The 26253-nt window shown below is 37.2% G+C and overlaps 1 protein-coding gene across 1 annotated transcript in view; it reads left to right on the top strand.

Annotated features, from left to right (window-relative positions):
- Window positions 1–26253, top strand: part of CADM2 (cell adhesion molecule 2) — a 563702-nt gene that overhangs the window by 495066 nt on the left and 42383 nt on the right. Inside the window, exons 7-8 of the mRNA XM_030234833.2 lie at window positions 4279–4457; window positions 22904–23023. Coding sequence (XP_030090693.1) covers window positions 4279–4457; window positions 22904–23023 — 299 coding nt within the window. The remainder of the gene's footprint in view (window positions 1–4278; window positions 4458–22903; window positions 23024–26253) is intronic.

Raw genomic sequence — 26253 nt, 5'->3', positions numbered from 1 at the left:
TTTGTTTGGTTTTTTTTTTTTTTTTTCTTTTTGAGTATGATCTTATAGAAAAGAAAAAGTTATTCTGTGCTATTATTATGGGTCAGTAAGTTGTCCAAGTGTTGTTTATTAAGGACTCAGTGAAGAACACTTTGTACATGAACTTTCTGTGTACAAATATTAAAAAAAGGCAACGAAAATGCATAGAGACAAGAAGTTTCACGTGAAAATGGATTGCATTGCCTAGATTCATTTTGTTCAAAAAGAAAACATAATACAATAGATAGATGTATAACTTTTAAATGGAGGTTAAGTTAACTATTATAGTTACATATAAAGATATTACCAGAGAGGAGGATTGTAAGAAAACACTGAAACATCACTGTCCTTGACTTAAGGGTGGAAAAAGAGACAGAAAATTGCCAATCTTGTCTTAAAATATTCCTGTGAAATTTCAAAGACCTCAGCTGAAAAGAAAATATATTAATGTAGACAAATATAATTGTTGACTTTGATATTATGTAAACACTTCTTGTATAGGTAAGGCAGTGCCTAGATGTTATTTTCTAATCAAAGGTATGGGTTTTAATTTTTTTTTTCCAACATATTTCAGTTTGCCCCTATCTTTCTCTCTGACTTTTTTTGAAAGAAAAGGTTTTCTACTCTCAAGGCCAGAAAATAGTTTTGCTGTATTTACCATTTCTTTTTTCGGCTACTTGCAAGAAAAGTACCACAAAATAAACCATGGATCATTGTGGAACTTCACACCAGTGTTTTATACCTTTATTTCAATCCCATTTCATTTTGACTGGAAAAGAATACCAAATTTTGTTGGTTCTGTGTCAGGTATTGAAGCCAACATGAAGACAGTTAACAAACTCAGATTTCTGTACTAAAAACCAGTTCTTTTTTCTAAGGCTTTCACTGAATGCACAAACGGAAGGCTCTGTTTGTACGAACATCCCTCTTTGTTCCAATTAAAATAAGAATTGATAGTGTTGTAGCAAGTCAGTAGTATTTTAAAAAAGCTTACATTCTGCAATGTTAGGGATGTATGCAATAGAGAAAACTGTGCAATATTAGGAGTGTACATGTTTGCCAGGTGTTTTAGCATGTCAAACCTAAGTATCCCTTTCAAAATGTTGGGTAAGAGAAGAAAGTCTGTCTGGGTCTGCAGAGGTGGGCAGGTTTCAGTAGGATAAACTGTGGAGAATTCACACTTGGCTGTGCCTTGTGATGGAGAAGGAAAGCTGTTTCAGGGTTTCACCTTTGGAGCATGAAGGCACAAAGGCAATCATGAAAGAATACCCAATGTGTTCTAAAGTTAAGATTCCTTCCCCCTTTTTTTGTGTGTAATTTTTTCCCCAGTTGATAATCTCAGAAGGTATCAAATTCTAACAGAGAAAAAAGGGGAGAGACAAGCCTGCTAAGTTCTAGGCTGTCATATCTTAAAACAAGGTTATAATAGGAAGGAGTGCTACTTACCATGTCCTGCAATATTCATTGCCACTTCTAGGACATCAGTGAAAGACAGATAAAAGTAAATACCATTTTGCATGGCAGATAGGAAACTTCCAGAATTAGTTGCTACAGGAGGTATAGTTGATGGACATCATAAGCAGATTCCGCCAGACACTAGAGACATTCATAGGCACAGGTCTAAATAATAAGTGGATACCAAAGAGAGCAAAAGATGTGGCCTGCAGCGCCCCTGACAGGATGATTGCTGTTGCTGGCAGAGTGCAGGAGGAATGGACAGCAGAAAATGGATGTGCTCCCATGTTTCCCTTAAACAGCCATTCTGCTGCTGCTGACCACAGCAGTGTGATGGCCTGGGTGCATGGGCATGTCTCATGTTCTTAGCTCACTTCTGCCTAACCAATGAATTGTGGAGATCAAGTGTCTCAAAGATTCCCAGCAATGCAGGCAGAATTTAATTCTGTGGCTGTGACAGAATTGCTGCTTTAGGCAGTGGTGATGTGGAGGGAGAGCTGTGCCTGACCACCGGGATGTGTTGGCTCTGGGCCTCCTGCCCAGGAATTGCTCTGCTGCTGCCACAAATACAGCAGAGGATGGCTGAATATTTCCTCTGGATTAGCAGCTTCCCCAACACCCAGAGAGTGCAGATCTGCCTCTCTCTAAGCCCTGGCTTTTCTGCCACACATCATTTTGCAACCACAGCTAAGTGCTCTGTATAAGACTAGAGTTGGTGTATTACAAAGTGACAGAGCTCCCTGAATAATTTATATCTACAGCTCCATTTCATACTTATTTGTTATCCTATAGGTTTTCCCCTAGGATATGCCATCTAGCTTCAATTTAAAACCGAAGTTCCATAAATTACAGCTGCACAGAAGTTGCTTTAACATGCCATTTATGCAGGTAATAGTGCACATTGTAGCCTAAGTGTTTCAGAGTCCCCACTCCTGGGATTGCAGAGCCACAGTAAGCTGGTAAATGGGAAACAGTGTGGAGTTGGCCGGAAAATTGAACAAATCCACCTTAAAATATCAGAGCAAAACACATCTTAATGCTGGGAACTCTGTAGGGCAATGTTTTTACACCAGCATGGACATCTGGATTCCCTGCTTGCATTAAATAGAAAGTGTGTGCATTGTGTGCCACGTGTGCATGGATACCAGTTCATAAAAATGAGCTTAGGAAGAGGATTAAGACATATTTATGGTGAGGCATAAATAAGGCCAATCACACTATCAGCTCTTAATCCTTGCTTTCATTCTCTGAGCATATGATTTTCTGGAAAAAAATCAAAATTTTGGAGTATAGCCAGTCTAAGTACTAAGTTTGACAACACTTTAACAGGGTGTCATCCAAAATATTACTAAAATTTGTGTAAATTTATTATATTTCAGAAAAAATATTTTTCTTTAAAGACTTCTTTGAATTTCATAGAAATACATTTCAGAAAAAATTCTCTGTTTACATGTGTTGCCTAACTCAAAATCATGTCCTCACACCCATTAGAACTATTTTTCTTTTTATGAGGCTGCACTTTGGCTAAACGTTTCTCCTTAAGTATTTAGGTTTAATTCTTTTTCTTAGCGCTTATTATATCTAATAGACCCTAAACACCTGCTTCAAATTAGTGAAATTAAGTGTTTCTGGAGTGCTACTAACCTGGCAACTGCTAATTTTATAACAGTGTATTATATTTTGGTTTATTACTGAATCACACAACTGGCATGTTTGGGTAGAGATTGATATGTGGCTTATGCTGCATAAAGCTACAAGCAAGGTAGAATAGAATTCCTGGGATATGCTGCTGGAGTGACTGGTGTGAAAGGGCCTGAGGTACTCTGTGTGCTCCTTACATAGAAAAGATTCAGCAAACCAACCTTTCATTCTCAGTTACAGTCCTGTCTTCTTGGTGATTTCCCTCATGTAAATTTGAAAGTATACCTTGTTATGTTCAAGTAAAGGCTGTGTGCCAGTAAGAAATACATCCTGCTGGCTGCTAGGCAGATCTCATGGGCTGTGGAGCTTCTTGAGACTCTCTAGGAAGGAGTTTGATATGCCTTGTCAGAGGGGGGTTGTATGTGAACCTTCAGGACTGCCAATTCCCTTCTTTCTGGTGCCCTTACCTTGCCTAGGGGGTCAGCACTGCCAGGACATTGCCTTTGGCCTTTGATGTGAGTGCATCAGGCAAAAGAGGAAAGGTTTCACAAGAGAAGAAAATCAAGGATTTCATGTTAAATCTTACATTGCTTGTGATGTGAAAAGAAGGAATTATTTAAGGGAAGGATAAAGAAAAGGTGGGGAAAGGGATGGGCTGTGACACAATGCAGCAAGAGAAACAATCTTGGTTGTGTGTAACACGTGCTGCTTTGGGACTGATACGCCTGGTTCAGGAAAAATGCTCAGTGTGTTCAAGTTCACTCGTGAATATGAATGGCCTAAGTAATTTAAGAATCCATTTTCAAACCACTTACACCCACATCATCCTATTTGCACTTACCTTGCCAAGCACCTGTGGGCCCTAAAACCTCACAAGAACTATTTTTTTTAATTTAGGAAAGATCTTAGCCTGTTGCAGTACCATTCTGCTTCCTTTTTTATTTATCTTCTTTCTTATTTCTCCGCTTGTTCTTTCACTTTCTTTAGCAGTTCACATCCAGGATGGTAAGGTTGTAACAGTAACAGTTCATTAGATCCAGTAATTCAAATATTCTTGGGGTGGTAGGTGACTATTCATAAGTTGCTGATGGTGTTATTTCTGATGTACATGTTGCATATATGTGTTTAATGTGTCTAAATAAATGCCACACTTTGATCCAACAGGCCAGAACCAGTACTGTGGACAAAGGACGGAGGAGAACTACCAGATCCAGAGAGAATGGTTGTCAATGGCAGGGTTCTAAGCATCAGCTTCCTAAACAAAACAGACAATGGCACATATCGATGTGAAGCAAAAAATCCCATTGGCCGAAACAGCACAGAATATGTCCTGATAGTACATGGTGAGTGTGCTTTCCTTAGTGCATCCTCTGCATATTCAACATTTCCAGCTGATACAGTCAGGTTCTTATGGTCATTATGGAAAGAATAGCAAGAAAATTTGGATGTGTAATTGCACTTTTATTGATGCTCTGGTCTAGCTGTGGGGAGTGTTGTCTTTCTTTTATTGGCATGCCTCTCTTCTTACAGTTTAAACAAAATGTATTCACTTCTGCTGTGAACTTTTTGCTAAGTAAGCACTTGTTAAAATGTTTTGCAATGTGTGGGTACTTTTTCATAAATACTTGCCTCAGGCCCAGCTCAGATAAAGCTGGTTACACAAGGTTGTATGAAGAGAAATAAGAGACAGATGTGTGCTTGAGGTTTTCTGCTTAGCTTTTTATAGACCGCAGGACATTGGATACTTCACACAAGTTACAGCCTGCTACTGAAAAAAAATAAGCTCATAAAAGTTAGCTGATATCACCAGGCCTATCATTACAGTCAGACCTCAAAACTGTGTCATGTCCTAAATGCACTGAACTACTTCCAATAAAATGAAAAGATAGGAAAGTTCACGTTAAATTACTTTTTTTTTTTTTTCTCCTAATAAATTAGGAAACAATATGTGTCATGTGAAAAAACTAGCTGCCTTCCACATTGAACATGAAATAGATTGATATAACTCAGCTGTAGGGGAAACTAGAATATAAAATTAGCATTTGCCTTTAATACAGTCTGGCAATTCGGATCTAGGAGTCTCAAAACATGATGTTCTCTTATCATAGGTAATTCCTGGAAGATTATGATTTCCATAATTTGAATTTTATTATAAGAAAATATAGAGGCAGAACCTTCACTGTAGCTCATGGTGGTACTTTTTTCCCTCTATTATTTTAATGCAATTTCTTTTAACTATTACAAAATAAAATGAAAAAATCTAATGCAAATTTCAGTCTTTAAATAGACAAGAGAATTATGTAGATTTTATTTGCTTATGATGAACTCAGTTACAACAAGTATACATTTAATTGGTGGTTGTAAGGTATCAGAAACATTTTTTACTACAGGTTTACCTGCCTCTAGGTATTTGGCATAAAATTTCCAGTAAGTGCTGCTTTCAGTAATGAGATATTTATTGGCACTGTTGATGAAACATCATTTATCAAAAGAAACACTTAGGTTGCTTTTCATTTTTCTTAAAGTTGACCATTAGTTTATGTAGGATTAGTGACACAAATAAGGAGGAGATCTTTGCATGAGGAACACAGAGCCTGTAATGCTGTGTGAGTATTTCTTTGTTAAAGACAAACAGAAAAACTAAACCCTCTAACCTCAATTTACATTTTCTGCTTCAAGAAGAGGAAAATAAAAAATGCCACTTGCATCCCAGAGGCAGGGATGTGGTGGTTGTTGGCTGCAGGCACAAAGTGCTCTGCCTTTGATGAGGTAACGGCGTCTGCACTTACCATGTGTTGAAACTTCTGTCATTTGTGTTTTCTGCCCAATTTATTTATGTCATTATTTCTCAAAATATAGCCTTTTATAATGGGGGATCTTTTTCCATCAGCAGTGACTCTGCAATAGAACTCTATCAAAGAATATTTCACTGTTCCCAGTCTTGCACACAGTGGTGTGTCCCCTGGTGGTCTGATTATCTTGCATCAACTTCCTGGCAGTCTGTAAAATCATTCATTATCAGGGAGGCATTCTGTTATGTTTGGCAGCACATTAGGCATGTTATCAGGTTTAGCTTGCTCATTGCTGACCTTTTCTCTTATGAGTACCCAAGTTTTCCTAATTGCATTTCTGCGATTTCAGCGCTGGAACTAGAGAAGGTAAATGTCAGGTGCTTCCCAGCTTTCTGAAACAATCAGAGTTCTGTGACAGAGCATGAGATGATGTTTAGTACTTAACAACTTACTGGGGTTCAGAGTTGTAAGGTTAATTTTAAGTAAAAAGGAGACTGACACAATTATTTTATCAAGTGTAGCACAATCCGTTGTATAGATAAATTTAAGCAGCCTTAACCCTTCTTTAGCTCATTACATTCATGAATGTCTCTAGTGAACCATAATCCTCCTAAAATTGTACAATATTTTTCCTCTCTCTCTCTGGGGGCTAGAAAACCTACTTTTTATCGTTTTCTGAGATGCATACTTCTGTTTAATAGAGGATGTATTTTTTATCTTCCTAAATATATCTGGAAGCATCCTTTGATTTCTCATCCCTTCCCCTGTGCTTTACGTATTGACGTAATTTTTTGTCCTACTCCTTTGTTAGAGCTCATTAATCATATGACTTCTTACCTTAAAATATCAAGTCTCTAAGACAAGGTACGTGCTGGATTTCCCACAGGAGCTTGTGTGAGGAAACAGGGGACATCAGTGGAAGGTATCCTCTGCAGAGGCAGGGAAGGACAACATGATTCACAGCTTTTCTTTTCTTATATGTACTGTGATTTCCATACATTTTATTCCTTTTTTATATTCCCCTTCAACAGATTTTTATCTCTTTCTGTGTGTTAATGGTGTAAGAGCTTCATCTGGCTTTTCTCTTTTATTTTTGTCTCCCCCTAAGAAATCCTTTTTGCGGTGATACTCAATCTACTAATTCTCTCAATTCTTTAAGTTATCTTCCTAACTCAGAGAGGGTTTAGGCAGTTTTAGAGTAGAGAGAACATTGACCAAAAATGGAAAATATAGTTTATCTTAATTAGAGATTAGGTGTAATCAAAGTATTTATACATAATAATTATACATACCAAGCAAAGAGTGTCTCATGCCTTTAACTGGACCGATCTAAACACAAAATTATACAGAAGAGTAGTATTTTTTCCACTGTGAGTGGTGATGATGAGGTAATGGTATTTTGATGTTAACTGATGGTAGAGAAAATAAATATTGCTGTAAGCAGATGAATGGAACTCTGTCCAATGCAATTAGTATCTGACAACATAAAAATTATTTTTAGATTTTTTTTGTATAATTAAAGAAACCAGACTTCAGAGAAACTGAATATATTTGAATAAGGTTAAAGGCTTGGGCTATTAAATATGCTCATGCTGCTTTGCTGAATCAATGTGACTGCTAATTTCCTTTTTCTTAACATTTATTGTTAATAATAAATGTCAAAAAGTATTCTGTGAAGTGGGAAGGTGGGTACAAAGTCAGAGTTTATAGGCAGAAGCACAAAGGCAAGACATGTAGTTTGCTCAAGCATTTGTTTCATGCAGTAACAAAGGCACAGGCTTTAATGCCTGTAGCTGTTGTCATTTCTGTATTCTAATTGGCAAGCTTAGTGCTTTAGAAGTGCACATTCTGGCTAGATATATTACACCCTTTCTTTGGTAATGGGCCCCAGGCAATTTTCACTCTCTTCCAATTTATTAAGAATTTTTGTTTACCTTTGTCCAAATACTAGTCATTAATCACCAGCAAACAGAGCAAACTGTCAAACTCGTGTTGCTCAACCCAAAAACATAGACTCTGCTTGCAGAGCTCCAGTAATAACTGCAGTGATTTAGCTGGAGTGGAGGAAGGAGGTGCTCCATCATAATCAACCTGAGGACACAGCTGCTGTATTTGGAGGAGTAGTTCAGAACCTCTGGGAACCACTGCCAAAGACTCAGTTCAGCACTGCCTTGGAGTGAGTCACAGAAGTCCACACCATTGAGAAAACTCCTTAGTGCAAACAGCAGCACTTGATCATTTGCAGCCCTGTTTGAAACAGAGCACCTTAGTGAAATATCCTGATATGCCAATCTACAGCCAGGCATTAAATTAATTGAAATATTCAGAGCTATAATGTGTTGTGCAGCAATTATATGGAAGACCAGTGTGGAAATGAATGTGAATCAGCAGATGTGGATGATCAAGGCAGCTTTTATTGCCCAAATTTTAACTAGGAAAGCATTTGAGCTAGCAACTTAGGATCTCTGAAGAATAAAAAGTGGCATGACATGTTCCTTTGTCTTTAGCCTCTCCATTTTGTATTTTTTCTTCTTGAGCAAGCGATTTTTTGCAAAAAAAAGGCAACTTTGGAAAGACCAAGTAACAACCTCATTAGATCTTCTACAATGTGTAAGACCAGAAGTCCCACTGCACCTTTCCTAACTAAAGCATTATTTATATTCCACCTGCTTGTCCAGTCCCATTTCAAAACATTTGTCGTCTTAGCTTCCACAGTAACCTGTGGCAACAAAATTCTGAATTTAGTTATGTGCTTTGAGAGAAAAGTATTCTCTTTTGTTTGTTTAAGCCTGGTGCTTGATCTCTTCGCTTTCCAACCTCACAAGCTATTTGGCCTCTTTTGCTGTTTGTGCTGGAAGTTTGCATTTAAAATTATATTTGCTGCTTCCCTTCAATAGATTCTCAAGTACTTCCACATTGGTCTCTACTTCTCATTAATTGTGATCTTAAATTCTGCATTTTCTTTAATTCTCTCCCTTGTATCTATCCTCCTTCTTTCATGGCCTTTTTTTTTTCCTCCCCTTTTTTCTTAATTTTTTGGTCTAGTTCTAAATCTTTGTGACTGACTGTTCTCCATATCTGGAACATAACTATGCCAAATCTGTACCAGACACCTTAGTTTATTAAATCCTATCTCTTACTATATTTATAGATATTCACCTTCCCTGCCCAACAGTAATTCCAGCAAAATGTACCTGTATAAGCACATCTGTATAAGTTTTCTTTTTTAAAATTGGTAGAAACTCTGTGGAATCCAAAACACATGAAATTAAACAACTCTTCTACCTCTATCAGTTATAGATTATTTTGTATTTTTCAGTTCATTTTCCAGCAATCAGATTTTTTTATTCTATTTCATTTCTGTTTTGATGTCCTCACAGGGGGCCTTCTCTTTCCTTTATGTCTTGAACTCTCTTATACATATCTCTGTAAAGGTAGAAACTGAATAGAGCAGAAAATTGCAAAAACCTGAGGAGGTGAGGATATATTCTGCTTTCTTTCAAAATTAAGCTTAATGAATAGGCAATAGATCTTTCAGTTTGCAAATATTTTCACCACAGAATCTGGTAATTCATGCACAGTATTTTTGGACACTTTATAAACCTTTATAAACATGTAACAAAACCACATGAAAATTTTGGGAAAGAAAGCAAGCAGCATCCTTGTGGAGCAGCACACTCATCAGTAATCTTGGCTGCTCTGTGTTTTGGTCTTAGAGTCCTACAAGTTGAGGTGACTGGACTTTTTTAAAAGTTTCCTCCTTTCAAGTTTTCCGAGTTGAAGTGTCTCATTTACACGCACACACCTCAGGCTTTCTTTGCCTATGGGATAATTTTGCCTTTATGCAAAAAGAGAATTGAGCAGAGCCATGGTTTGCTGTAACAATAATAACATTTATAGCTGCAGTTATGGGGGATTTGGTAAATAACCCCAACATTGCCCTTACAGAAATCAGGCATATCAAGAATATGAGACTCAGAAGACTTTGTAGGACTTAATTAGAAATTTACTGTATGTGACTATGTGTGCCTTTTAGTTTTGAGATTTTTCTTTTTTTGTATCTTTGTTTGAGTTAAAAGAAAGAAGTCTCAGTACAGAGTCTTAAAACAAAAGTGAAAAGTTTTTACAATTCCCATTTTATATGAAGTAAAAAATAATTAAAAAGTACAAAAGATAACTTGGAGAAAAAATGAGATTTGGCTTTCAGTTGGAAAATAAATAAATAAAAGCATGCTCATGAGTGCTTGCTCAGTCTCAAAAGCCTTCCTTCCCCCAAAACTATCTTCTTCACAGCATAGCCCATCAAATTGTGCTGAAATACTATAATTCTAAATTAATATTTTAAAATGACATTAAGGCATTAAATCATTACCACAGCATTAAAGTTGACTTCTCCAGCTGACTTTTGGTTGGGCTAGAAGAGGTGGTCCAGAATTTAAAGCACAATTTAGAGATTAATTTCCTTCGGTCAGATGAATTAAGAAATTGTGCAATTGAGCTTTTTTTATTGGGCTGAAGAAGAATAGTGTATAGTTGACATTTTCAGGTATGAGAAGTCTGTCAAGAAACTTGTGGTGGAGTTGTTGGCTTAATTTTATGGATGAATTGTCCAGCTATTATCCCTGAGCACTCTCAAGGCAGCTACTTTGAAATTGCTTTTTGTTGATAAATACTTGAATAGTGGGGTGTATGGTTGAGCTGTATGAACTGATCTTTCTTCATTTATGGTGCCTTTAGAAAAATAAGATACAAATTTCTTTTCCAGATAAGCTTAAAGGTATTTTGGAAAGGTCAAGAAAATAACATTCCAAACCACACTAATACTTTTGAGGAATATGTTTCGCACTTCTACATTTTTATATTAAAATACTGTTTCTCATTAAAGAAAACTTTTAAAATGAAGTGATTTTTTTTAATATAACATATAGTTTTATTTTTTTTTAATTTCATATTGGATTAATCATTGAAATTGAATGCAGAGTGTTTCAGCAGCAGGAAATCTCTCCCCAAGCTCTTTCACAATGGAACAATAACAATATATATAATATATTAATATAACCTTTAACAATATATTCTAATATGTAAAGCTCCTTCCTATTTGAATACATATTGTGTGTGTTCTAAAACCTGTGGTTTTGGATAATACCCTTAATAAGACATAACTCTTGAAAATATTTTATTTTCTCTGTGCACATGAAACGGGATATGATAGTTCTAATGGGATTTCTGAAAAGGAAAAGATTGTGTGAATATACCAAATATGTCACTCTTTTTGACTGCTTTTTTGACTGTTTTACTGACCTTCAGTACTGTTGAGTTTATTATCACTGATTTGCTGTAGTGGCAAAGATTGCTCTCTAATTTTTCACCCTTTGCTATTGCTCATTCCTCCAACTTTCCTGAACTTTACTTCAATTTACCCTTTTTTTTCCTTTGAAATGCCAGCTTGTAAAATTACTGTCTATGAACATCATATGCAATATTCATGAAGAAAATATTAACTCAATGATTTCACTTGAGACTGATGATAAAGTTATAATCTAACAGTTGTTAATTATCTTCTGTTTCCATCTAGACCATTTATTATTCAGGAAACTCAAGCCATAACGACAATATTAAAGTGACTCAATGATTTTTCTAGATTGAAGCCTTCCCTGCATCATGAGGTGGTGAAATGCAGATAAGGGTGTCCTGTCTGCCCTTCTCACATGGTGCTTCCATAACTTACCTTTCTTTTGAGATTGAAAGAAAATAGAACATGATCTAAGTGATATTGCTTAAAATGACCACTGGTCATACCAGATGATACATCAGAACTGTGCTTTGCTCTGAGATTGTGAGTCCTCTTGCAGATAGATGTAAATCCCTTGGAGGCTGAGAGGGGTAGGGAAAAGCTTCTGCAAATATGCATTTCTCTTAGTGAGTTTTGAGAACTTTTGTATCTGAGCCTTCTTGATCACATGTGAAGGGGAGCATGGAGGCTTAGATAGAAGTAGGTAATTAGCTTATCTCAAACCATTAATATTTCTAACATCCATAACTTTATATCAATAATTATTAGTACTTACTATTTTATTTTTGCTATTTAATTTTTTAATTGCTTGGTGAATTTTTCTGGAGTTTATCTTAGCCTGCATTTCTATGCTATATAAAAGAAAAATATTCAATAAAATATTTCTTTTATTAATTAACATTTTTCTTAGAGGAAGCAAGGTATTTCTCCACTTGGTTTTAGTATTTAAATATTTCAATATTGAAACTGACAAGAATTTGAAATATCTCTAAACCCTCAAACTCAAAAATCTTCCTAAGATCACTCTTCATAGAATAGGTTCAATCTAAATATGTGCTGGGACCTAAGGTGTCTTTAGCCCCTCCTCTGTGCTGCAATCACAAACTATATTTTCTAGCTCTTACTGCTTGAATTCTTGATTCAATATAATAAAATTCTCTTAGCTTTGCAATTAAAGTCATGTTTTTTTATTGCTGAATCCCATCACAGACTTTCTGAGTTGGATCTAACTCTGAGTAGTTATGCCTTAATATGAATCACTTTGCTTTCTCTCAGAGATTCCAGAGTGTTTTGGCAGCTCACAAAAGCTCATGGCATTAATCTTTCTCTATGATTCTGTGCAGAAAGGGGAGCATACAGCAAAAATAACCAGGGGGACAATAAGGGTGTATCTCAAAACAACCCCCATGTTCAAGGAGAAAAAAAACAAAACAAAAACCCATTAAAACCATTACGGCCAAAGCTGATGAAACTTGGAATCTGCCATATGAGGATGTCCCAAAATGCCCTGACTTCTTTCACCAGGCTGTGGTTCCCTCACAAGCACTGAGAAAGTTCTAACCCCATGTGAAGGAACATTCCTATCCAGTGCTTGGGAACAGGTCTCCAGATGTGTGGTGTAAGCTGATGTGTCATTTGTGACAGACACACTAAGAATTTTCAGTCAGGACCCTTTGCTTTCCCTCCTCTGGTATCCACACTGCTTGTTTACTCCCTTGAAGAAAACAAATTGTTTTCCTTGGTAACCTCATGCCTGAGGCACATTTATCTTCCCGCTGAAACTGCCCTTATTAGTCCTCATGGCAAGTGTAGAAACAAACCAAAGGAGAGGAGAAAGGACAGAAAAAAGTTTGGCAGGGAAAACTTGAGGAGTGGGCAAAGTGTCTATTCTTCAGATATTACTGTGGGTCATTGCACCAGTGGATTTGGTTTTCCCCCTGTGGTTTTATAGTTTATATTTCCTGCAGGTTTCTCAACCCTTGATTGGTGGGAAGCAGGGAGGATTGAGGGGTGCTGACATGTTGAAGTGCCTGAGGGAGGAGAGCTCTGGGTGGATTTCATAATTTTGGAGCAGGAACTGAAATCTCTTTGCACTGCTTTGTGTATCACTTTGCTTGATCACATCTGCTAATTTATTTTTAAACATTCTTTATAAAAAAAAACCCTGTGATTTCCACTGGTGAGCTATCCTGCTTGATGGCATAAGAGTTAGGTATAAATATCTCCCACCCTGAAGGGAAGTTGGGTAGTTTTAACAAAATTAAGTCTTGACAATATTGCAGGGATCCCACCATTCATGGTTATGTGTTGCATAAAACCAAAGAATCATGGTAGGAATTCAACTACATGTATAGAACTTTTCTGAGGACAAAAAAACCCCCAAACTCCCAAAAAACAGAGCAAAAAATATTGACAGCTGGAAAGATAGAGCCTTATTTTCTCAGGTGGTGTACTTTGGTTATAGGAATGTGAGAATTAAGTGTATTAGCCAGAGACAGTGCAATGAAGGGCAAAAATCTGTGGTTTAGGGTGCACAGTGCCAGTCACTTTCCCAAGGTGATTTTCAATAACATACAGCAATCCCACTGTGATAAAGTGTTTCAGATTAGCGTTGGACCCTTTGGTTTTATTTTGAAATAAATTTATTTAAAATAAATTACAGTCCCTGTTATCTCTCTTCACTAACCTTAGAATTATTGCCGTGAGTTTGGGGTTGTTAAAGAAACTTCAGTGATCTGCCCTGAATTTCTCAGAGAAATGAAAGTAGCAACTGTAATAAAATAGAGATCAGCAATCTGTTTACCTCTATTTAGTTTCAACATGTCCCCATAATAAGGAAATTTTGGAAAATTCTCTTTACTTTCTTTCTTCTCAGTGCAGTTCTGGCTGAGCTTTTTGAAATTGTGTGTGTGTGTGTGTGTGTGTGTGTGTGTGCACAGGAAGAGTCAAGTGTCATTCTGAGAAAGCTGTCATCTTTGTTCAAGGCTGCTGGGTGTCTGAATTTGTATTGTGCATTAGCTTTTCCTTATAGGTTTTCAAGGGCCAGCTGCCAGTACTTTATTTCATTTAATTTTGAATACTCCTATTTTATGACTTGGGAAAACAAGGAAATATGGCTTGTCTGCTTACTTAAAAAGAATAAAAATGAACATCACAGCCTTAATGTGATTTTTAAGCAGTGGCAATGGGCATAGAACACCATATTAATAGTGATAGAATGGTGTGCTTCTGGGGAAAATTGTGCTGGCTTTATTCATACAAGATGTTTGGTGGCTTTTGTGGTACCATTTTGTCCTGAATGCAGTGAAATTTGCACTGCAGGTATAAGGACAACTGCTTTTTTTGGATGCAATTTTGTTTTCTTTTGAGGTTTTGATTTTTAAGTTTTTTTAGCAGAGTATTAAAAGGAGCCTCAGGAGATCTGTTCTGAACTCCCCTGTCAGGCTCAGAAGTCTGTAAAATGCAAGACATTCCACTTAATTCTCCTGTGTTCATTTCCCCAGCTGTGAAATGGGAATAATACTGTCTTTTTTTCCTAAACTTTGGTCTGTACTGCCCAAAAAATGATCTCACACATCTTCAAGGCAGAGGTCCATTCTTTACTGTTTCTGTATTTGTTAATGTAGAGCTGTGAACAAAATTGAGACATACATATATATGTGTGTGTGTATGTATATATATATATATATATATATATATATATATATATATATATATATACACACACACACACCTTTTTATAAGTAAGGTATCTTTATTTGAAGCTGTGGTCTTAAACAATGCTCTAAAACTTTTCCTTTTCATTTATTTAAAGTGTTGAATTACCAAATTCAGGCAAGTTGCATAAGCTTCATTGCAGTATTTTGTAGCTACTTTAATGAGAATTATGAGCTTTTATACAACACAGATTGACTCATTTAAAACAATAGGCTTTGTTATTATTGCTGCTATTGAACTGGAAAGGACTTTTTTTAACTGCTGACAAAACTTGTGCTAGGTTTGGGGAAAAAAATTAGGTCTTACAGTGCTCCTGGAGTAAATTTGTATGTTATATCCATATAACTCCAGAACATCGAACCTCAATGTTTCTGTTGAGTGCTTGGTTTGATTTGTCCTTAGAGGTAAATCTTGCACTAATATCCATTAATAAAGTAAAACTTAGAGGGCTTGAAAACAGATTCTTCAGTATTAAATAATTTTTCTGCTTGAGAATTTCAATTTTTCTTGCAGTAAAATAATTTTCAAGATCTAATTATTGAAATAATTAAGTATTATTTTGTTAAATTTATCCTTTTTTAGAAGACTGTGTGTGTCACCTGGTTTTAGCATAACTAGAAATTAAGAAATGAGGCATTACAGCTTATTAGCTTCCAAGAGTCCAAATGCTGCAGATAACACAATTTTCCCCACCAAAACTGATCAGCAATAGGTAAATATATTGTGAGACAGTACATTATGACACGTTTTATTCTTCTGCTTCTCTGGGAGCAGGGACGGGGAGCTTTTTAAATGGCTGGGCTGGTGACAAACAATGAGTCTGACGGGCAGTGAAATGGGAGCGTGTTCCAGCATCTCCAGGCCTTCATTGCAAACTTCTCTCTCTGTTCCAAGGGAGCTGCAGCCAGAGTGCTTTTGCTGATAGCAAATTCAGTGGAGTGCTGTGGGGAGCAAAACGATCCCTAAAGTAAGCACTGAGGGCTTCAAAGGCCAGACCCGACATTTTGAGAGCTATAAGCCACCAGTGCAACTCTCAAATGTTCATGTTAGATGCTTTCCTGTGAAATGCTTGATTCAGGTTTCCTGGGGTCCCTCTGTGCAGCTCCACCAACTGTGAGTGCAGCAGACTGCTCCAGTCTCCAGGTAACAAAGCCAAATTTGTGGCAACATCTTATGCTGTGCAGAAAGGTCGTGTTTTAATATCCATTAAAAAAAGAAAACAACAAAAGAGCTTTTCTTTTTTTCTTTCAGTGTCTATTGTTATAATTTTTTAGCAAGCACCTACATGTCTACTAAATCCTAGATTCTGATTGTGCAAGCTAAGGCTGGTTGCTGCCTCTACTTAGCATATTCTGCTTGTTAGGGTGATGCCTTTTGAAGGCTGACCTAGAACAGAGGTTAGACAGAGTTAAAGAATAAAGTAGGTATTTATTAAAAGGCCTCAATGGATACATCTTGAGCAATACAGGAGCCTGGCCAGGGCTACACCAAAGATAAACCCAAAATGATCACAAAATGCACAACCAGTCACATGGTCTCTCACTTTTATAAGTTCTGGTCCATTTGCATATTGGAGTCAATTGTCCAATTACAACTTTAGCTTATGAAGTCCCATCCTTCTTGTTTTTCTCTCTTCAGTCCACATTGTTTATACTCTTGGGCCTAAAATTTGGATCATTTGTCCTTGGTCCCCAGCTAGGAAAGGAATTGTTTTATCTGCCTACTCTGTGAAGAGAGCTCACCATCCACTAATATGAAGTGCAGAACTACACACTAAAGCAGCACAGAATCTGAAAAATATCAAAGCTAAAACCCGAGGTATCAAGGGTGCCCACAGAAGGTGGCAGAGGGGGGTTTTACCTAAATACCCTAAATATCCCTCCTGCCTTCCTGGCCCAGGGCCCTACAGCTGTCCTGAGAGCTGACCTGGATCTGGGCAGATGCACCTTGAGGGAGGAGGGAAGTCAACACCAGTCAGTGCTATCAGCCCTGCAAGCTTGTCCTCCTGTGCCATGTCTTCCTACCACACTGAGGTACTTCCATCCTCCTGCTGCTTCCTTCTCACCTGCCTGAGATCCACAGCTGGTTTTTTTTCTGGCAGCTTTTACATCTGTCCTGAGCCTGACCTGGCTTTACGTGTGGAAAATCAGCCTTTCACACACCTGTGGTCTTTGTGAGTCCTGCTGTTGCTCTGGTGCACAAAATAAATGAGATATTCGCTACAGGAGTTCTTTCTAGACAATTTAGGGCAGCTAACTTCTTCATATTTCAGTGTCAAATGAGATGGCATAATCAGAAATAACTTGCTACTACACCTTGTTTTTTTATATTCATCGCATTTTTTATTTTGTCATAAGCAATTCTGGTCAGAGCATGTGTTGTAAAAGGTGCCACAGTGTGATATCAGGCCCTTATTTTAAGTGATTTGGGAAGACACCATACTGCCAGTACTAAATACTAATATTAAAATGTGCTTTATTTGTCTGAGTTATATTCTTAACTTTCTAAGGGCAGAATTTGGGCCAGGGATGTGCAGATTCCAAGTTTTTGCTTGGCTTTTTTAAAACAGAAGGATACATGCTTTTTTTGCTGTATTTTTAAATACTTCGTCCTCCTTCATTTGCTACAGAAACCTATTGCTTTTGAAATAGGGGAAAAAACCTAAAAAACAAAACACAAAAGAACCAGCAAGCTACAAAATTTTCTATAAGAAGAGAAAATTATTGTTCTTTCCAGTTAGTCCAACTGTATATCTTGCAATATGAACTCATCCACTTGAACATTTTATTGGTATAACTAAAGATATAGATCTACATAGAGCTTTTGTTAAAAGGGTTCGGATATTTTTAATGACATCTGATTTGCTAGCAAAAATGTCAAGCACATAATTGCCATTTCAGAGTTTCATAAATCTGAATCAATTAGTAAAAAGAACCCCTTGACCTCATGTCCGTGAGCATTCATGATCATTCAGTCTGAGTGCTAAGGAGCTATTGGCACATGATGTTCAAGCTGAGTGATCCTTTTGTTCAATCCCATTTTCTTGGAGCAAGGTAAATGCAGCTCCCTTTGAATTTAAAATCTTGCTAAATTATTTAGTGCTACATATCACAGACTGATTAAATTTTTCACAGAGTAGTGAGATTGTTTCCCAGGTAGGTCATCACTCAGTTCAGTTTACCACTTAAAATTTCTTTCATTCTCAGTCAAAATGCAGCAAGGACCATCCATCATTATCACTCTGTCCTTTAATTTTTCTGTCAGCCTTTGTCAGGCTTGAAACAAAAGCCTTTACATTTTTATCAGCTGCAGCTATTGTTGTCTGATTTGTGCTCAGTCATGTCAAAATATCGGTTGTGTTTTTACCAAAAAAGTCAAATATTTTCAATAGGTCAGATCTATCTTTCACATAAGCCCGCTAAACCAAACAGAACCATTTCTCATTTCTTTGGAAATGGAGAGTAAAAATGCTCAGGGCCAAATTGGCAGGGAGAGTAAATTATCCAGACTCTCTGCACTTAAATGGATGGATGTCTTCTGCCTTAGCAAGGAGAACAAGGCATCAATTCAAGCAAGAAGGAGAAGCAAACAGGAAATTCTGAGCAGGTCGAGCTCGACACTGCTTTGTGCCAATCTGGTCCAACACTGCCCTGCTACTCCTAAGAAGTTTGCTTCTGAGCCTCTGCTGAAGAGCAGCTTCCACACCAAGCTCAGTTTGCCTGTTCCTCCTTTTTCCACCATCCCCTAGGAATCAGCTTTCAGGTTGCCTGCTGGCTGCTCTCCCTTGGCTCCTGCCTGTGGTGTGTCAGCAGGCAGCAGTGGCACAAGGATCACTTTTTCAGAGCTTTGCTAAGTCTGCTCTGTGCAGCAGCTCTGACATTATGCCAGGTCCTCACTGAAATGAAGGTTCTTGGCTGAGTGTTTGCAGCTCAGCTCAAACCTCCCTGTGCCACCAGAGAGAGGTCAGGAGCCCATCTCTCCTACTGGATATCCAGTTCATGCCTCACCTGTACAACCTGTGGAACAGAAGTGACAAAAAGTCCATGAGAGTCCCTTGGCATGAAGGTCACCCCCTTTTCTATTTCCAACAGCTTTTATGAAAACAATTAGTTCTCCATGAGTTGTTTGCATTTCAGAGCTAGCAAGATGATGAAGTTAATACCAACTTAATTACATTATTGGATTTTTGACTGAATATCGGTCTGTCAACAAACATCCAGTTTAGAAGCGAGGTTTCAAAATTAATGGAGACAATTATTGCTTGACTTCTAGATCTCCTGAGCATGGCTTTTCTATCTTCTTTGGCTCCCCATCTGCAAAATATAGCTATTTTCTGCTTCACAGGAGGTCAAGGATTAATACCTTAGTATTATTGAAATAGCAATCTGGCACAGTGATTTGGGTATGGCTACTTGAATTAAAAAGTTCCGCTCTGCAAGGTCTCTTGGTCATAATGATGCTTGGTATTTAGTGGCATGAGAGGCATAAAGAAAAATTCATTTTCAGCTGAACATTGTGTACAACTAGATTCAGAAATTGCAAGACAAGGAAGTGGAAATTAGTTTCACTCCAGCACAGATTTCTTGGGCAGAAATCTGCAAATCCATTTTGCTAAGATCCTCCCTGACAGAAAGCTCAAGAGGACAAATCTACATTATCCCTATGATAGCATGTTCTGAGCAGCTGCCAGCAGGGAGCTCTGGGTGAAAATGTGTGCTTTGCTAGTAAAATAAGATAGGCTTGCCTTGCATTAAAAAAAAAAAAAAAAAAAAAAAAAAAAAAAAGTCCTGCAGGACCAGAAACAGGTCAAATTGTAATTCTCTTTTCTGGCATGACATGGAGCAGCACACCCTCAATGAACCACAGCAGATTAATCCCATATGGATTAAACAGAAGCCTGTGCTGTTAAGTATCTTTTTTTATCTCTAGTCCAAGTATTTTTGGGAACTTCCAAACCCATTTACCTCCTATACCTGCAATGTATGATGAGAGACTGAGGAACACTGGATGTTGCTTCTAGTTTATTTCTTGAACTCCATATTCTGTATTCTCTTATGCAAAAGCCTTTTCAAGGCAAAGACAAATTTTTCCCAAGAATCCATAAATCTTGTAAGAACTGATAGGAGTCATTCTGTCAGACTCAGCAGGTGCCTTAAACACAGGTCTTTTCAACGTGGGCATCATTTCAGAATGTTTGGATCTGTGCTGTCCAGAGTAGGGTTTAAGGATGAGATATGATCCAGGCATTCCAAAAGGTGTTGTCTGGATAGCTCTGAGTTATTTGCTTACTTTGCACATTCATGTTGCAGACTCTCATGTTGTTAATGGAGTATTCCACTGGGCAGAGTCTTGAATGTAAGCTGGTACAAACCAAACCTTTGTAGACGCCAGAGCAGACTTAAATTGCCTGGGCAATGTGGTGCTCCTCAGGCCGCTGATTCCTGGTTTCTCTCTTGTGCTGCGGACTTTAGGAGCAAGTTCTGGTATTGCTGTGAGCAAAGCAGACAGACTGCAGTTGTTTGCACAGTGCAATTCACCTCACTCTGCAAAGAAAGAAACCAAATGTTGTACCTTGTTTTTGCATCCCTTTTGAGAAGACTCATTTTCTTTAAGGCTTCTGCCAGGCTTCCATTTTGATGTTTGGCATCAGAGTTTATGACTTGCATCAGGAAACTAATATCTGCACAAGTTTTCATTATTCTTATTCTGATGAGATCACATCTGTATTAAAAAACTGACCTATCCTAGTTCATGTTAGCTAGAATGCTTCCTAGGTAGCCTTTCATTTAAAATAAGAAATCTTGTTTGAAATGCTTCAATCTCAAGAGAAAACAGAAAGTTCTAAGTTAACCAGTGATTCATGTGAGCTATTATTTGGTAAAATGTGCAAACAGCATGCTTGCAGATTGGATAGCTCTGTCATAAAACCATAACTTGTCATTGCAGTCTTAAGTAATTGGTATTTAAGAAAGATAATGAATGGAATCGTGAGTCACACTAATTAGTTTTAAGTACAAGAATGATGCTTTCTTTCCTAATAAGCAAGGTTTTGCTCTCCTTATGAAGTAGGTGTTTGTTTTTTTTTTTTTTTTTTCCTCTTTGGTTTAATTTTTAAAAGATACCTATCAGGGAAGGAGTTTCCCTATATGAGAAGAAATTGCACAGATCAGTACCTGTGGCACGTATCTTTTTAACATGTTAATTTATTTCTGATGCTTGTTATACTCAGTTCTATTTCATTATTGTGGTACTCATACTCCAGGTAATGTTATTATTATTCCTGGTGATTAATATGGCTACAACTGTGAAGGTTTTAAAAAGCCTGTTCTAATTTTTCTGTCTTGAGAATATTTTATACTGGGAATTAGATTAAATATCAGTGTACATTAGATTAAAAATCAGTGCAGAGATAAAAGATGGATCTTTGTTTTCTGATGGCTTCAGAAGTAGAACATCACACAGGTATAGATTCCAGAGAGCTATTTTTTATCACAACTACAGGAATACAGAAAATAGTAGGTGACATATATAGTAACTAACAAGGAGACTCTTAAATTTGGAAAATAATCTGTCATCCAGCATGGAAATAAGGTAAGCATACTACCTTGAAGCTTTAATAGAGTAATTATGCAATGGTGAACTCAAGGATTCTGTGACTGAAGTGTGTTCTGTAGGGCCCAATACTGAAAAGCTCTGAGCTACTTCAGTTTCCATTGATTTCAGTGTGAATTGATGGTACTCAGGGACCAATTGCATTTCTTTCCAAAGCAAGGGAAGACAGATTGTGGGTCAGACATTTGCTCTTTTATTGCACTGAATAGCACCCTTCAGAAATATTTTCAGTGAAATCAGTATGGAATGGGTTACTCACCATCAACTGCTGAGAAGAGAGTCCTTCCCTTTCAAACCTGCCATATAAATAATCTGAAAAATGTCAGATGCTTTTGTCTTCTCAGAAGTGCTTTTCTCTGCTTCTCTTTGGGGCTTTTGTTTTTCGTTCTTTAAAACCTGCAATCACCTTATAGGCAAAGTCCTATTGGTCTTTATTGCTTTTAGCAGTGTAATCAAAGTATTTTCTATGTGTACATCTGGTTATGATCTGAACTGTACTGGAGCATTCTGCATCAGATGTTGTTGGTTCCTCTGCAGAGATGCAGTCATGCTCCTAATTCTGGCAGTCCTGCACTTGCTTGAGTAAAACCTGAAGTGTTTTATAGGATGCTGTCATCACTTTTTGTATAAATTTTTTTCTGACTTGCGTGCATGCTTTTTTTATCAGCAGTATTATTATCATTTCTGATTTTTAGTTTGAAGATGTTTTAGAATAATACTGATGTGTACTAACAATAAATTGTAAGTATTAAGGATGACCGAAAGATGACTGTGCCTGCAAATTAGGGTAAAGATTTTGAAATATACTCTGCTCTGGATCTTAGCAGACAACTGTGTCTTAAGCAAATGTGTGGGAAGAAGAAAAGCAATCCGGAAAAAGCAGCTCTTATAGTTAGTAGAATTTTCTCCCCTTTTTCCCTTCATTGAGTCTGTCTGAAAGTGGGTGTTTTAACATACAGCCATTTCTCGTTAACATGTGTGTGTTTATTTTAGCATGATGGTGTTGTTTTTCTTCATCTCCCACTCTGACACAGCATGTTTCATCTGTATATGGTTTCTACTATGTGAGACATTTAAAATGGCTCAGTGAAGAAATGGATTCTTGTCACTTAAACTGTCACTCTCTTGTTCTGTGGAAATGTGGTCATTTTAACAGAGTTTTAAATTCTGTGTACTCAAAGATTGATTATAAAAGTTGAGAGTGATAAATGTCAAGAATTTAAAGGTACCCTGTTGTACCTGTAATAATTTATGTTAATCATGTTTTAATTTAGTCATTTTCAACATACTTGTATTTACAAATTAAACCACTGTTATGGTTCTCCTTTGTTTGCATGATATGATTTTATTTTATATTTTTTTTTCCACTCACCAGATGTTTTCAACACTTTGCTTCCCACTACTGTCATCCCCTCCCTTACCACTGCAACAGTCACAACCAATGTAGCCTTAACAGCCAGCACAACCACATCGGCAACAGCCACCAGCATCAGAGGTACAGTATCCTTCTTTGTTATGGCCTGGGAAGCACTTGATAAATAGGAAATTAGAGCTTTGATTTTTTTTTTTTTTTTTTTTTTTAATCAAGGATAGAAATTGCTGAAGAGAGGGTGAAAGCATTCAGCTCAGTATATATTTAACAGAATAATCCAAAGGGTGATAGGTGGGTTAAGAAAGATTTCATATGACCTTGAATGTTGCCATTGCTCTAGCAGCATGTATGTGAACTTTGACAGGATGCTTAAACTATTTGTATACATTTGCATTTAATTTTTTAAGGTTAGTAAATTAACTTTAATGCAAAATGCAAGCAAGTTATTTTTAAATAAACATGACCTTTTTAAGGCTGGTTATTTTGGGTGCTACCATTTAAAACAAGCTAGGTGTCTCAGCACTGAAATTTCTGTTGATGAAATCTTGCTTGATAACAAAGAGGCTCTGTGATGCACCACCCTTGTTAGCCTTTACAGTTTAAGGCATTCCTTATTTAGGGGTGTTATCTCACTAGAGCTAGAGTAAATGAGCTAAAAGTTCTCTTTCCCCTCCCTGACCCCCATCTGTTGGGTTTTTTTCTGTTACAGCTTTTCATATGTTTCTAGTAATGCTTCATTTCTTTATGAGAAAAATATAAAGGTTATTTTACTCTTTTATTCAGTGGCTGATCAGATAACTGTTAAATAGGGAAGATGTGTGCAGAAGGTTTTACAGATTATGATCTTCTGGGTAGCTACAAATCTCTCGTGGTAAATGAAATGGCAGAAGGTTCCTATGTGGTCTCTTGAAAGCTTTCGTTGTATAAAAAGAGAGGAAATTATATTATTTTACCACACTGCAAGCATTGACATGATGAGGTGCAGTTAGGCCAGGAAAGTTAAGACAGCTATGACATGTTTTCTTTATAGATGTGTTGTTATTAGTCAGTTGTAGTGGCCTGCCTAACTAGCAAGAATAAAAATTGTCATAGTATCAAATCACCTAAATTATTCCTCCACAGGGCACAGATATTTTAATAATGTGGCCTTCGTGTGGTAAACTGACATCAGACCTAAAATGACATTTTCTAATCTTTACTATTCCTTTTAATGTGAAATTGCTGTTATTTTAATGGTGAGAGGCGGTGTGGTAGTAATCCTTTTCCTTCAGAAAGAGAAAGCTAGACCATGGAAAACAGCCCAGTGTTCATGGGTCTAAGAGCCTGCAGGAGGAATGTTTCCTGAAAAGGAACAGAATGACAGGAATTGTCTTTATAAAAGTAGTTTGTGTAAAGCACAGAAGCTTCCAACTTTCTGAGGGCTCACATCCTGGAAGGACGATGCTCTTGGTGTGCTGTGCTGAAGTTTGCTGCCCTTCATGAATTGTTTTGTTCTGCTTGTTATGTGGTCATAACTATGTCATTGTTATGATTATATTGATGTTTTTAATTCATTGTCTCACCTCCTAAGTGTTGTTTAGGACCTCATTTCCTTTCCTGTTGAGTGTTCATTTTCACTATTTGTTTGTCCAGTATCAATGGAATGGTCTGAAACAGGGGAATTCTCTTCTAAGTTTCATCTCTTACACATGGGAGAATGCATGCAGTTTGATGCTACACTTACAGAGATGCTGCTTTAATAGAAAGTAAAAGAAAAGAAATTGGGTGATCAATTGCTGAAACATGAGCACTCACTTTTCCCAGAAAGAAATTAATGAATGCAGCAAAATGGCTGAAAAGTTGAGACCACTTCAGTCTCAAGGAAGTGGTAGACAGAGTCTGTTGGGGAGATAATCAGAGGGACAAATGAGTGTGGGAAGTATGTTTCCTCAAAATCTTGTATTGAAAGGAAAATGATAGTTGATCCCAATGCAGAGAGGAAATACTACACATGTAATAAACAAATGAAACTGGGTTTTTTAACAGTCTAAGATATCAAACCTCACTAAAAGACAGAAACAAGGTTACTATAAACATAAATAATGGAAGATATAAATGTGGAAGAAACAGGAAAATGGGCATGAAACCAGGTGCAAAATATAATGAGCAAGTTGTGAGAAATTTAACAAAAGTGTTTAGAAATACACTAGATGAATAACAAAAATAAAGAAATTAATCATGAATAATGAAGACAAGGCCAAAGTAATTGGTGTTTTAGCCAAACAGTGGAAGACAACTGGAGTCCTGTTTCATTAGGGGGTAGCAGGGTGTATCACAGTGAAAAATGAGCACAAAAGGAGACAGATAAAAGAACAAAGACAGAAAACTTACAGAGATGTTCTGCAAAGAAGCTGAAGGCACCAGCTTTTTTTGGTTTTGCTTTCAAAGCAGAAGTCAGTATGACTCTGATGAAGAGTAATTTGCTAAGTTCAGTGGGGAAAATGATTCCCTGTATTAGTGGCATTTAACAGAGACACAGTGACATGGGAGACAGTGACTTCAGATATTCAGCTATTTAACTTCCTTCATCCTGACTTTCTTTCAAAATGCTTTATTCCCATGGCAGAGGGAATTGGACAAGGTTCATCTTGGGTCTCCTCATCCCCTATCTGTCTGGGACCCGTAAACAAATAATGTTCACAGACTTTCAGTGCCTGCTGTGGGGCTTCTGCCATCCTGAAATACAGGACAGAACCTCATCTGCAATGTCAGAGCACCCACCCCACAGAGGTACAAATGACATAAGAGCCATTGCAGAGAAGATCAGGTTTTTCAGTAATATCTGCTGCTAGCTGAGCAAAAAGTACCACATAAAGTACTTCTTTTCCTTTGACACCTCTGCTTCATATTACAACAAGATTCCTGGCATGAAAGAATATATAAGGACATTAAGCTGAGAAACTATCCATATATGCTCAAACATCAAAACTTTTTTGGTTTGTTTTTTTCTTTCTCTTGCTTTGTTGTATCATGTCTTATGGCAACATGTATTCCACAGACCATAGTAGTGTATGCTATTTGATAATATCTTTGAACTGGGTTTCCCATAGCTGGCATAATGAACTTTCTAGACAGATTTGACTAATTTTGTCATGAAATTAAGAATCTCCTCAGGTAAGTTTTACAAGACATTACTTTGTTCTGCATGGCTTTTTCATAGTCCACTTTGAGTATGCATTGCTTCACACCCAGTCGCAGGAAATGTCTTTGCAGGCATAAGATACAGGGTATAAGAAGCCAATGGAATCTGTGAATCCAATGCATTTTACATTCTGATTATTTTACCTCCTCTTTACCAAAAGCCTTAATTCATG

Source organism: Serinus canaria, chromosome 1, assembly GCF_022539315.1.
Source record: "Serinus canaria isolate serCan28SL12 chromosome 1, serCan2020, whole genome shotgun sequence".
In the NCBI taxonomy this organism is placed as follows: domain Eukaryota; kingdom Metazoa; phylum Chordata; class Aves; order Passeriformes; family Fringillidae; genus Serinus; species Serinus canaria.
Note: the sequence above shows the minus strand (reverse complement) of the source record. Positions and strands in the feature narration are given on the sequence as shown.